The sequence below is a fragment of the Rhinolophus ferrumequinum genome, chromosome 6, assembly GCF_004115265.2.
Source record: "Rhinolophus ferrumequinum isolate MPI-CBG mRhiFer1 chromosome 6, mRhiFer1_v1.p, whole genome shotgun sequence".
NCBI lineage: Eukaryota > Metazoa > Chordata > Mammalia > Chiroptera > Rhinolophidae > Rhinolophus > Rhinolophus ferrumequinum.
Window position 1 is genome coordinate 27,926,526 of NC_046289.1, and position 14,945 is coordinate 27,941,470.

Consider the following 14,945-nt stretch of genomic DNA (forward strand, 5'->3'; position numbering starts at 1 on the left):
TCTCTATGGATTTACGTGTTCTGGATATTTCATACATCATATGAACTTCTGTGTGGCTTCTTTTGCTTAGCATAATGCTTTCGAGATTTATGTACATTATAGCAGTATTTCATTCCTTTCTATGGTTGAATAATAATTCTATTTTATGGCTGTACTATGCCACATTTTATCTATTCACCCACTGATGGACATTTGAGTTGTTTCCACCTTTGCCTATTATGGACAATGCTACTAGTAATATTCATGAATAAGTATTTGTTTGAGTACCTATTTTCAGTTCTTTTGGGTCTATAAGTAGGAGTGGAATTGCTGGATCATGTAGTATCCCTATGTTAAACTTTTTGAGGAACTGCCAATTTACATGAAAAGATAATCATTACATATTTAATTGGTGTTTAAATTTCCTTGATTGTCTCATGAATGAATCGGTTTTTATGAATCAGGATTTAAATAACGTTCATGTAAAGCAATTAGTTGATATGGCTTCTTAAGTGTCTTTTAATCTCTAGGCACTCCTGTCTCTCAATTTTTTGCTTGCAATTTATTTGTTAAATTGGATCTAACTGGATTATTTATCTTAACGGAATTTCTTGCATTTTAGATTATACTGGTTGCATTCTTATTCTGTCATTTAGTGTGTTCCCTCTGATTTTGTTCATAAATTGGTATTAGACTTAAGGGCTCTAACAGATTCGGGTTTGAATTTTTTTTTTTTGTGGTAACAAATGTTTCATAGATAGTGTTGTGTATATCCATCCATAAGGAAGCTAAATATGTCTAATTTTGTCTCTCCTTTTGTTTTAAAATACATTGACCAACTTCTTAGGTTAGCTTTTTAAAATAAAGGTAATGCTGGTGAAGATGTGTAGAAACTAGATCACTCATACTTTGCTGGTGGGAATGTATAATAGTACAGCTACTCTGGGAAATAGTTTGGTAGTTCCTTTAGAAATTAAAAATGAACTTACCACATGACCCAGCAGTTTCACTCTTGCTCATTTATCCAAGAGAGACGAAAACTTATTTTCACATAGGAACTTGTGTATGAATGTTCATAGCAGCTTTATGCATACTAGCTAAAAGCTGGAAACTACCTACATGTCTTTCAATGGGTGAATAGTTTTAAAAAACTGTGGTACATTTATACCACAGAATACTACTTAGCACTAAAAATCAGTGAACTATTGATACATGCAACAATTTGGATGAACCTTAAGGGAATTATGCTGCCTGAAAAAGCCCATCTCAAAAGGATACTGCATGGTTCCATTTATGTAACCTTCATGAAATAATATAGAGATGGAGAACAGATCAGTAGTTGCCAAGTGTTAAGATGGGAGTAAAGGGGGTGGATGTAGCTATAAAAGGGTAGTATGAGGGAGTCTTGATGTGATGGTACAGATAAGTGTATTAATTGTGGGGGTTACATGCAGCTATACATGTGATATGGTTGTTTGGATCTACGCATGCACATAGGCACACAAATGAGTGCATGTATAACTGACAAAATTTGAATAAACTCTACAGATTATATCAATGTAAATTTCTTGGTTTTGATATTGTATAATAGTTATGCAACATGGTAACATTGGGAGAGGCTTGGTAAAGGTGCAGAGGACCTTTTTGTATATTTCTTTGAAACTTCCTCTGAATCTATAATTATTTCAAAATAAAAAGTTAAAAAATACACAATACATAATGTTTTCCTTTTAAAACTGTCAATAAGGCTAAAGTCCCTCTGACTACCTCTTCCTGTCCTGGTGCCTTGCCCCCTCCTCTGGGGGTAATAAGTGGTAGCAGTTTATAGAATATGCTTCCAAAACTTGTTCTTTGCTTTTATATGCTTATACATGTACCCATAGAAAATAATATGGCATTGTATTTATATGCATATGTGTTTTTCACACAAATGTTGTGTTACTATAGAGTTATTCTACAGTTTGACTTTTTCATTCATCAATATGTGTTGGGAATTTATCCCTATATTAACATATCCAGATTTATCTTGTTTCTTTTGCCAGTTAAGAATTTGAGTCAGCTCTCTGACTCTCTGTTGAGCATCAGGTGAGATTTTTCTCCTCTGAAGTCTTTTGTGACCACTCCCAAAAGAGTCTAACAGCACATGTTCCCCTGATTACAACACTATTCATGTTATAGAAGGAAACTGATGGTTTTCTTGTTCCTCATTAGTCCTTACGGGTGTCTTCTTCTCTTATTTCACCTTTGAACCCATGAGCCTAACACAGTGCCTAGAAGAGTTAGCACGTATTCAATAAATGCATGCATAAGTAAGTTACTGAACTTAACAGGGAAAGGTACAAAGCGAATGGCCCAGATGAAGACTCCTGGCCCTGATGCACTGTCATCTTATGCTATTCTTTTTGCTGGTAGAATAATCTATCTTCTGAGTGTATTCTATCAAATTTTGTTGAACCAAGGAGCAGAAAAATACTTGCTGGTCCTGTTTCTGCTGCTAATCTTTTGTGCAGTCAGGGCTAAGTCACGTAACCACTTAGGACCTTGGTCTCTTCCGTTGTGAAAGGAGAATAATGTTCCCCCCACTGCCTACTTTATAGAATTATTGTAAGGTTTCGATACACGTTGTGTACACATAAACATTTTAGATATTAAATTTAATGAAGAACTTGTTGCTTTTCCAACAGGTATCTATTGTGATATAATTCTTTCAGTGAATTCTTCATAGTTTGAACTTTTTATTTTGCAATCACAGGTTTGACCACTTACATTTTATCTGTTGTTAGTCACATATTTTAGATAGGAACTTCTTATTACACTCTCAATAATCTTGGCTTCTTTTACCCATGAATTCACCTATGTATGGAAGACTTTCCAAGAACATTACTAATGTTTCTGGATTCTACATAAAATACTTTGAGTTTTGAATCTTTTTTTACTGCAATAATACAACTTCGCCATTTATGTATGGATGCTTTGGAAGTGGGGTGGCTCTGCAGAAAGAAACTGAGTGTAGTTTCAGACCTAACCTGGTGACTGTGTCCAGTGCTAACCAAGGCCTGTTTAGTACTTAGAAATCTATCAAAGGAGGGACATTATTTGCCTTCGTTGAGCAGGATGGTGAGGGTCACTGAAATTTTCAATCCTTTGAAAATTTTTATTTGACTGTTATTATATGAATTTAAAGTAATAATTTAATTTTAAATTTAGCACTTGTACCAGAATCCTGTGGGTCAGGATATTATTTGAAATTTCCATTAAAAACCTCTTTAAATTCCCTACTCTAATTTATTTCTCAAAGCTATCTTTGTTGGTCCCTAGTTAAAGAGGAAGTATGTATGAGATGGCATTTTAAAATAATGTATTTTCTTCTGTTTATAAGAGAAATTCATATTCATTGTAGAAAAACTTGGAAAATAAAATGAAAGATATTAAAAAAAGTACCTAAATCCTGCAGTCTAATTAATGTATCTTTTTGTTGGTCTCAGTACATCCATCAGTCCGAATGTTTATCACTATCAGTTTTTAAATATAATTGGATAGGGCATGTATTCAAAACCTTTGGAATTCACTGGTCACTTTCTAAAACCTGATAGATGAATTTTTTTTTTTTATTTTGCAATTGACCTAAAATTTCATTATTAATTTTCCTTTTGAACTTTCATTCTGTAAATTATATATAAGAAATAATTAAGATACCTGATTACCAAACAAACTCTTCCTTCTTGTTGCCTGATTATTAGCAAGTAGATGAATTTCACTCACTTGAAGGATGTGTGGCAGTGTCGCATGAAAAGGGGGAGACCTGGGTGGTCACTGGCAAATCATTTTAGCTTCTGGCCCGGTGAAAGGGTTTTGGCTTGGATGATGTCCTTGCTTTTTCCTGTTTCTCTGATGTTATGCTGCTCTGCTGCTTGCCTCTCCAGATTAGGTTTTGTGGGTAGTCAGGAGCCATGTGAACCTTGGCGGTGCCTGTATTTTTTTTATTTCCCTAAATCAGGGTTTTTCAAACTGCTGCTCATGATCCATTAGATCATGTGTTCAGCAGCTATTTAATGAATGCCTGTTACGTGTCTGGCACTGGTTAAGCACTTGGGATAAGCAGGGAACAGATACGAAAGCTATTCGTCTAGCGGGAAAGGACAAATAAGAAACTAAATAAAATACATACAAATATATGGTATATATGATGGTGATTCATGCAGTAGAGAAAAATAAAGCAGTCAAGGGAGACAGGGAGTATTGGGGAAGTTTTATTTTTGCACAGGGTATCAGGAATAAAGAAGTGAATGAACCATGCTCCTATCTGAGGAGGAGCATCCCTGGCTGCAGGGTCTCCAGGTGCAAAGGGCCTAAAGCAGAAGCGTGCCTGATGTGTTCTAGGAACAGTAAGGACGCATTGTGCAGAGTAAGGTAAGCTCTGGGAGCTAGAGTCAGAGACATAAGGGATGAGTAAGGAGGGATTGTCTAGGGCCTTGTTGGCATTGGAAGGAATTTGGTTTTTACTCTGGTTGAAATGTGAAGCCACTGGATGATTTTCAGCAGAGGAATGATGTCATCTGACTCATAGGTCAGCATCCCTGGCTGTTCTGCTCAGGATAAACTGAAGCATGGGCCAAGAGTGGAAGCAAGAAGACGAGGTAGGAAGCTCTTTCAGTGATCCAGTAGGTCATGACATCAATTCAGATGTCACAAGTATTTATTAAATAAAAATATAGAATAGAAAATCAGTGCATTGAATATAGTAGGTGGTAAGTATTTAACGAATTTATGCTAAGTAAGTGTGGGTGTACTGGGATGCAGTATAAAATGTACTTGTTACAAAGGGTTACTATATAAAAAGTTTGAAAGCCATTATTCTAAGACATTTATATTGCTGCCAACTAGAGGTGACTTTCATTTTCGGACATATTCTCAGTGAGTGGCTCCTGTATGAAGCAGGCTATCTTCCTGTAGTTGTGTCTCATCAGTCAGCAGTTTGGTCTTCTCGACCAAACATTCCTTTATGTTCCCCTCCTCTCTTGTTTCTGCATGAGAGTTCTTAATAGAAGTTACCAAATTGCAATTTTTATTTTCAGACCCTCTTTTCCTTAGGCTTTCTCCCAGAGTTTGCCTCTTTCCTCTTTAACATTTCTCTTGCTTTGTGGCTTTGTACCCTGATAGTCAGCACACCCACCCCAGTTTCTTCTCCTGCCATCAGGGACTGCCTGTTTACCTGCATATATACCCACCCACTCCTACACTGTTACTGTTGCTGTAGCAACCAGCATCTCAATTTCTTTCCTTCCCCCCTGCTTTTTTCTTTCCCCTGCCAACCACTATTCATTAAACGCTCCCTCCCCAGTTTTATACACTGTGAGGTCAGGGCTGATGCCAGGTAACGTTTTTAAGAAGGAAGAACCAGGAATAGTTTGAAGATGAAGACTAAATGGCCCCTTATGAAACCCCTCTATTTTCTGCAGCTTGGGGTGAAAGGGTTTTTTGTTGTTTTTTTTAATAAGACAGGCCATCTGATTAACTGAGATGACTAAATGTCGAGTCCCTAATCCTGTGGAAAAGTCATGAGTGTTCTAGAACAAATCTGTTATGGTACTGCCTCTTAACTTATTTTGAGGTCTTGGTTAGTACTGTGTGGCTTTTGACATCTTTGGGCCAAAGGCAAAAACTTGCTCTCTAAATCACTTCAGCTCTGGGCATGTCTCTGTTCTGGAAAAGGATGATGAAAAGCACTGCAATGAGTGTCATCCATGTTTGCTTTGTAGAGGGACTGGATGTGCCATTCGATGATCAGACAATCACAAGTGTGTTCAGTCACAGATCACAGCGTGTCTTTTTCAGGCTGATTGTCCGTCCAACAGTTCTGGTTTCCTGTAGACAAGTCTTAATCTTTGAAATGAGTATTGTATTAGGAAAAAACAAAAGAGAAAACCCAGGTTCTCTTTCCAACTCACATAAAAGAAATAAGGGATTATTGGACTCTGAACACCACTTAAATGGAACTGGTATGGGATGAGACTCCATGAACTTGTTTACTTTTTACGTAATTCCAGTATCCTCTAGGATTTGTCATAGTCTATGGGTGGTGTCATGGGAAGTACAAAATGTTCCATATTCCTTATAGACCATCCTGTCGTAAAGCAGAAACCGGAGGGGAGAGATTTTCCCCCTCCTATAGGACTTTGGTTTTGCCTCTCAGGTCGTATGATACTAGCTCTGTCTGTGATTTGGAATAGCGGTGCCTTGTTTCCAAGCATTTCACAGGTCTTATGAAACATTCAAATAGAAATGAGGGGGAAATTCATGCCTAGTGGGCTTTTGAAAATATTGTTGGCACCATCCAGTCAATTACTTAATCAGGGATTTATGGAAACCTAGGTTTATGGAGCCTGATCTGGAAATCTTTACGATGCTCTGTCTTGTGCTTCTGGACAGGATAGTCCCAGGCACTTTTCTGGAAACAGCCTCAGCTTGTTTCTCTTCTATTCCAAGGCTAAATACTTTTTTAAATGTTCTTTTCGCCCCACTCGAGCAATAAAGAAGTCCAACTGAGTATTACTGGAGGGCGAAAAAACCAGGAGACCACACCAGTGAAGAATATTTTCTTGATGTTCTGAGGTTCTCTTGCTTTTCACCCTGGGTCTTTTGTATGCTGACCTTTGGATCACCTCCTACCCCATTCATGTTTCATTTTGTGATAAACCCTTGGTTGAAGATAGGTTGGGAATAGATTTATTGCTTTTATTTTTTTTATAGGTATATTTTGATTTGAACTCATTTTAACTTGTTGCTATTTCTTTCAAGATACTGTTCATCTCATCTTGGTGTAATGATGGTCATTTGTCCGGAAGGGTGGAGACAGTGACATCTCCCTTACGGAGATCAGAATCCAGGAAGCAAGTCAGGATTGAGGCATTCTTGTTACACACTGGTATCCTCAGTTCTCCAAGTGAAAATGACAGACTTCTGTTCCTTCAGGGAATGTGTTGAGGACAGAAAAAAGTCCATCTCAGGCATTTTGGGTGGAGTGGAACTCTGATCTTAAAAGGAATTGGAATCCTTTCTACTAATAGACATGGGCTATAAAAAGTGCCAAATAGTGTAGTTGGCTTTTCATTGAGCCTCTGGTAATCTGCTTTCTCTACCTGGTTCCCCACCTCCAACGCCCCCATCCCAGTTCCAAAATGGAACCATGTTTCTCAAAGTGGTTTAAAAGTCACATGCATCAGAATTATAATTTACGTTGCTTGTTAAATTCAGATCCCTGGGCCCACTTCCCAGATTGAATTAGAATATCTGGGGGTAGACTTTTAAAAAGAAAGTCCCAGATGATTTCTCATGCACATTACATTTAGAACCATAAATTACAGGATCTTTGACATGATAACTGTGAAGGCAAACTGCTTCTAAGCCTTTTCTTCCTACTGAACTAGATGCTTCCTCCGTGCTTACCATTCTCATCAGGAGGCGCCAGCTGTAGAGAACCCCTGCTGAGACATTACTGTACACAGAGCTCACTTTCTGGGTTTCTGGTGTCATTCCAACCCTCTGGAAGGAATTGAATTTTGTACTCAAACATGAAATATTCAGTTTTAGTAGCTGACGCTCTTTAGATAGCACCCCTAAACACTCTAGGAGCAAGAAGCCCACATGCCTACCCTCTCTGTGTGAGAGATAGGAGTTCTCTTCTCTGCCCAGAAGCATAGGCAAGACCAGTGTTAATGACTCTCAGGAGACTGCTGTAAAATGGCCAGAGTGGGAGGGGCCCCGGTGCCTGTCCTGGGCAGACCCCTGCCGGCCTGACCAGAATCGACCGAGGAAGTTCTTCCTCACAGATGGAAAGGGTGTTTGCCAGAGGCCCTAGCTTTCCTGTCAGGGACGGAGCTGATGCAAACCCCTGCTGCTATGGCTGGTGGGGCCGGCCAAATTTCTTTGTGTTGAGTCTTGTTTCCACCCCCAGCTCCTCTTCAGTCCTACAGATGCTGGTTTATTTGCACGCTCCATGCTGATCTTGGATTGAAAGCCTCTCCTTGTTTTTGAGCTCAGTGTTTAGATAACACCACATGCCTTTGGCAGCTAGGGCGCCCGGTAAAGGAAATGCCTGGACTCTAACAGCCGCACTCATTCATTCTCTGTATGTGAGTGAGTGTGACCTGTGTTTAGGACCATTATAAGAACATTTCTCTGTAGGGGTTATTCATACTTGGGGTCTGCAGGGGTACCAGCGTTCTCCTTGATGTTTGGAGTTCTAAGGACAATTTTCCAAGTCTCTTCCCCTTTTTGCCATTCCAATAGTAAGAGAATTAAAGTCTGTTTTGCCCAACACTGGTTTCCACATATAACTGGAGTACCAGAGCATTCTTCCCTCTGGTGAGAAGACTTGGGCGACACAGGACTGAGTGGCTAGTGGTGGTGCAGACTGTTTTTATCACCAGGCCAGGTAGGCAGCCGCCTTTGCACTGTGATTTCAGGTGCTCTTTTCCCTGTGGGATATACCTTCCCTTATTCCCCTAATCTTCCCCATCACTCTCTTGCCAAAAAGGAAAATGTGTTATTTTCTTTCAATATTAAATCTCTTCTAGTAGCATATAGCTCTTTAAATTTTCACTTGGTAAAATGCTGTTAAAACTTCTTCCTTAAAAATATTCCAGATAAATCTGCTAGACTCTAATTTAGGGATCTTGAGGCCCCATTAAGCTCTACAATTCCCTAGAATTTATAACCTTTTTGCCCTTAAAACTACTAGGGCATTTCCGTTCCATGACAACAATTGTCTATATATGACAGAGTGAGTTATATATAGACAGAGTGGCATTCATTTCTGCAGCATCTCTGATATACTTAACCTCACTTTCCTAGCAGTAATTCAGTGCTCTAAGAATCAAAGAAGGAAAAGTTGGTTATGACACAGACGGTGAGCAGTCATCATGATAAAATAGTGTCCAGGTAATCGAGGATCTGACTACTAGCCGATAAAACACAACTATACACGTACACACTTTGTTCCTTAGTTCTGTATCACTGTGAATGTTCATGGCCATCGTAATCACTCTAAAATTGAAAATATCTTCTGAGTCATCAAAATAAATTATTTAGAACAACACTGACTTTTTTTTAAATATTACGAACATTATAAAACTACAGAACAATATTAGGTGAACCAGAATGTACACTCCCTAGTGAAGCTGGATAAATGCAATTATATATATTAACCAAACTATATTTCAAAGCTAAATATAAACTTGTTGGGAATTGTAAAGGGAAACACATCATCTTTTCCAATTATTGTAGCTGTAGCTATATGCTCTGCATTTAATTAAAAATTTTTCTTTAATATTTACTCTTGAGTCATGCCATATGGAATATAAAAATTCTCTGTGAACAGATTTAAAAATTGAAAACTAATGCTTAAGTAATAAAGTGATTATTGTTAAGAAAATATTCAGAATAAACTATAAAGTATCTGGTTTTCTTCCTAATGGTTCTTGAATCTCTTAATACAAAGGCCAAATATATCCCTAAGTACCACCCAGGATTAGCCAGGTGGACAGACACTATTCACCTCCCAGGGTCTTGAGGAGTATCTAGTTGATTCTGTAATGAGCTCAGGTAAATAATGAATCATTTTAATATGGCTTCTTTCCAGACATTTGTGTTATCCTTTTCCTATAAATGTACTGGGATTTCACCTTTTGGAGACTGAAAAAGGGAACTGACAGCTTAAATAACTTGCTTTAATGTAATCAAGGAGCCGCTCCTATCTTCATTATTACCTTCTAGCCTACTGCGTAGAAATACCTTTCTGCCGAAATTCAGATGTACAAGCTTGACAGGAGGTCCTGGGCACATGTTGTGAAGAAGTAAGTGCAGTGTGTTTTGCAGACTCTTGTCCAGCCTGTCTCATGCCCAGTCCCTGTGCTTTGTGCCTTCCAGTTCTCTCCTACGTTATGGTGGCAACCTGTCCCTTCAAAGTGCCATGAGTGTGCGATTCAATAGCAATGGGACCCAGCTCCTGGCCCTGAGGCGTCGCCTGCCCCCTGTGCTCTATGACATCCACTCTCGCCTGCCTGTGTTCCAGTTTGACAATCAGGGTTACTTCAACTCTTGTACCATGAAAAGCTGCTGTTTTGCAGGAGATCGTGATCAGGTAAGTGCTTTCTGCCTCCTGTATCCCACACTAATGCTTTCCTCTCAAATTGCTCTTTCTGTATGGTCTTTATTTCTCTTTAGCATCATGTCAGATAGAAACAATTGAGGGGAAACAGTAAGGGTCTGGGGTGTCGTTCTGGCTTAATAGTGAGTGACTTCTTCAGAGCTGCCGTTGAGTAACGTGAGGCACACACCATAAACCAAGGCTGGCCACAGGATGGTTCTGAGCAGCCCAGCTCTGCCAAGTTTGTGAACAGATTTTCAGATCCTAAGAATGTGTCATTTCAAAAGAAAGGAGGGAGTCCATGAAAAATTAGCCTGCCAGAAAAAGAGAGGCTCTATTTTTTTTCGGTATCAATAAAATTGAATAATGAATGAAACACCCTAAGTACCATCCAAGAGACATATATCCTGAATGGCCCCTTGGGATGGCATCTTTTTCTTGGATGAAAAGGGCTGAGCAACTTTGTTTGAGAGGAAGCCAGATGCTGACTTTCTCTTTTTATTGCCAGCAGCACAACTGGGAAGGAGAACCCAAGCTGTGAATTTCCAGCCTTTCCACAGTCTCACTGGGAATGGAGATACTGATGTTGACTTAGAGCTGGCAGTTTGAAAACATAGTGCATTCTTGACTGTCTGTGTTGGCCATAGAAGTTCTGGTGCGGGTATCAGTGAGGGGACCAATTGGACTGGTCTGAGTAATCAAGCTGAACAAAGAGAAAAAGATTGAGCAAAGAAGCAAACATTTTTGTTTTCTTCTCAAACACAACAAGTCTTATTGTTACTTCACATTTAGATTGGTAAAAGACAAACCTAATTCTCCTGCTAATGCTTCGTGTTCTCTTTGGGTCCATCAGCTGTCAAATTTTGACATGTAATTCTCATGCTGCACTCTACCTCTTTAAAGTTATTTGTGGGCCATAGGGCATAAAAGAAACAGTTCTTTGAGAACTTGTAAAGTCCCTGCTATTTGAAGGCATAACTAGGACTCTTTTTCCTAGACTGAGGTTGCTAGAGGCCCCCGTGTCATAGCTTGAAGATTAGTATGTGTAATAGGAGCACAATAAAGGCTTGTTGAATTCAGTTGAATGTGAAACCGAGAAAGATCTTTTAAGTTGCCCTGGCTAGGGATTCCCCCTTTTGTAAATAGAGAATAGATATCCAAATTCAGCATTTATGTTCAGGTTGGAATCCTAGGAGCTACTTAGCTGCGATCCACACTTGAAACCACTAGATGCCCTCAGTTATATAAGCATTGAGACTTAGAGAGGCCACAATGCCTGAATGACCTTTTTTTATAGGCAATTTGTTTCTTGGGTGGGAAAAAGCAATTTCTAGAGATGGTCCGACTCCTGATAGAACAGATAATTGTCAGCTCTGCAGAATCTTTGGTTTAGTTTCATTCAGCTGTGAAAATAACAACCAAGGCCCTCCTTTCTCTTCCTTCTTTCCTTTCTTTCTTGCTTTTATTGATCATCCATCTTCTGTCAACATCTTACGTATGTATGAGATCCTTATTTCATTTAACAATAAAGAGTAGGCACTACATGTAATGGTTTGTTAGGCTTTTTACCAGAAACATGGGTTCAGGAAAAGGTGAACGAGGTGAAGGAGAATAGATGTTGTGTTTTCTTTCAGTTCCTGTATTAACAGCCAGGACATGTCTGCATGGAGTCCTTAAAAGACTCAGAGTAAAGGCCTCCAGCCAATATGTAGACTACCTAGACCGTGGTTTCTCACCCTTGGCACTGTCAGCATTTCGGTCAGATAATTCTTTGTGTTGTGGGACTGTCCTATGCATCACAGGATAGTTATAGCATCCCTGGCCTCTCCCCACTAGACGCCAGTGATATCTTCCCCAGCCATCCCCCAGACAATGAAAAATGTCTCCAGATATTGCCACATGTCCCCAGGACGATGGGGTGGGGGTGGGGGCATTGCCTCTGGTTGAGAACCTCTGTCCTAGATCCATTTTCTCCAGATACACTGGGACAGACAGGTATTACCTTGAACGTCTATTCATATTTCCCACACAGATTATCAAAAGTATATAACCTAGGAAATAGGAACTACAGAGATTTATGTGTGCCTGTGTTGTTCATTCCTTGGGGACTATGAAATGTAGCTGATTTGTCATCATCTTGTCTCAGTGCCTGGCACACAGTGGGAATACAATAAATATTTGTTGAAGTAAATCTTGAGTACGTTGGTTAACGTGTGGGTTTTAGTTATTGGGGCCTACAGCTTCTCTACCTGGAAATCAGGATTGGTAAGCACAGTTTTCCTGCTCAACTTCTGAGGGCTTTACAGGGGATGAATTAAATAATAGATTTTCAGTGAAACTAATCTACTGAGCTTATACTTTTGAAGGGTGGCCCAGGAGGCCAAACTTCATGCCTCATTCCTGGAACATCTCTCTCAGATGTGATTTACAAGCTCTGACTTCCCACACTCAGGGCTGAAGCAGCAGCTGCCGCGGTTACAGTATCATCTGCAGGGCTGACATGTATAGTCTTTGACTAGTCCAGACAGGATCTTTTTTGCTGCCTTCAAATTCCAAATCCTACCCTTTCCTTATATCGGTCTTTATATTTGATCTTGTTCTTGTGTGCTTTGAGAACGCCCACAGCCCGAAGCTCTGTGTTCTGGAACTCTTCATTTAGTCATAGGCTGGGTAACCATCCCAGAATTTCCATAATAGGAATGAACATGGTCAAGAAAAGCACTAAGTGACCCATCTATCTGAGACAGACTTCTGGCTTTCAATTATAGTGAGATAAGTCTGTCTACACAGATGGATGCAGACAGTGTGCCAGAGAGCCTGTACTTCATTTTAGACTATCCTAGGTTCACTAGGTAATTCATTAGCTTCAAAATGAAATGAATATTTCAAGACATTGGACTCAGGGAATGAAGTGTGAAATAGGCTGAGCCTACTGTGTGTGTTCCCTATGCTCATTGCCACCACTGTATATAAATTCCAATTGTAGAGCTACTAGAGATCATTTTGTATAAACCTTCCTTTTACAGATGGGAAAACTAAGGCACAGAGAGGTTAGGTAGGTACATAAGTCAAGACATATTTGGGTTTGTACCAGAGCCAGGACTAGAACCCAGATTTTTGAGTTCTTAGTACAGACCATATTTCACTATACAGTTGTAATAACTTAATGCCAACAGTGGAAAGGCAAGCAGCAAAAATGAGTGAATTGGGCTCGAAGTAAACAGTAGCAAGTTCTGGGGACTGGCCAACTGGAGAGCCCACCCTTGTAAATCTAAATGAATCCTGTCTGAAGCTTTGACTCAGCTTCAGTCCATTGTTGCCTTGAGGGCCTCTGGTTTTTTTCAAGGGAAGCCAGAAATAAAGATTTATATGTGAGGTGTCCTGATCTTTAAGTATTGCAGCAAATTCATACTTTACTGTATGGATAAAACAAATCTGTGCACCACACCTATTCTGCTCTAGAGCCACTAGTTTGAAACCTCCGGTCTGCAGCAGAATGTTTTTCTCTCATGTTTAATTTCGTGGTCTATCATTAATTCATAGGTCAGTAGAGACGAGTTCCTTTTTCCTGTCTCCTACTAAAACCCTTCCTAACTACATGCCTTTCGCCTGTCCCCTCCGTTGTTTAAAATAAGAAAGCAGATACTCACTGAGCATCTACTTATGCCAGATGCTGTGGTAGACACATTCACAGGACTTGCCAGACAGGACCCTCTCTGAGATTTGCATTCAGAGCCCTCTATACAATCTGTCTTCCCCACTTTTGGTGAAAAATGCATGGTTTGTTTATTTCTAGCATAATCTTTTAATCCTTCAAGTTTAATAACTTCTGTCATCTGATAAGGTGACATAAGTGACATCAGATTGGCTGGGCATCAACAGAAACAATTAGCCCCCCCAAAGAGCCTTGAACTTTACCTTTCCTTTTTAGTTTTTTAGCCTGTCCACCTTTTAGGCTTACAGTATAGTGAGGAATCTTGCAGTAAAACAGCATTTCCTCTTCTCAAGGCTGCCTGAATCCAAGGGTTCTCCTCCTTGCTTTCTTGTCATACTTGGATTTTTTTGTTTATCTTTCGTTTTCTCCTTGAAGCCTGACTGGGTACATTCTGTCTCCCAAGCTTCACACTCCCCCACCCCCCATACCCTCCACCCCCACGACGTATTACTCACTGAGCCAATCTTTTAACAGGGTTAAAAAAGAAGGCCAATTTTCCACCTGCTAGCTTTTCTGGCACACGCTTGTAAAACAGCACTCGGCTTTTGTTCCCTTTCTTTCACAATTCCTTAAATGGCTCTCGTCCTAGATTATGAGAGTCCAGCAGAGCAGCCCAAGGCTTCTGGGAAGTAAGTCTTTCAGGCTAACAGGTATGTGTTGCCCGCAAAGGGACAGTGTGGTAATTTTAAAATCTTCTCTTGCTTTAGTCTCATCTAATGCCTGTACACTTGCTGAAAGTAGAATGAGGAAGGAAGGAGAAAGTATAATAAAGTTTTCTTGCAAGGGTTGAGCACTGGAATGTTTGAGCACTGGGATTGCTTTACACAGGTCTTTGTTTTAAACTTGATAGATGGCAAGGCCTCTGAAATCTTGATAATGAAATCATTCTGTCTCATTCCCTGGAGCAAAGAGCTGACTTGTACCCTGTGAATCCAACAGAATGGCCTTGAATATGTGGCCTGGCCTCAGACGTTACATCACCACTCAACCTTTCTGTGTTGACATTATATGGGTATAGCAGAGGTGCAGGAATTTACCAGTAAGTGCACTCCAGGCCAGTGAAGCACCTTATAAAGTTAGAACTTTACTTTTTTCTATAACTCC

At 39.7% G+C, this 14,945-nt stretch overlaps 1 protein-coding gene across 2 annotated transcripts in view; it reads left to right on the top strand.

Moving 5' to 3' along the window:
• DCAF5 (DDB1 and CUL4 associated factor 5) overlaps positions 1–14,945 on the top strand; it is an 84,476-nt gene that overhangs the window by 40,544 nt on the left and 28,987 nt on the right. For both annotated transcript variants that reach the window (XM_033108097.1, XM_033108098.1), the window contains exon 6: positions 9,907–10,120. In XM_033108097.1, the coding sequence (XP_032963988.1) occupies positions 9,907–10,120 (214 nt within the window). The remainder of the gene's footprint in view (positions 1–9,906; positions 10,121–14,945) is intronic.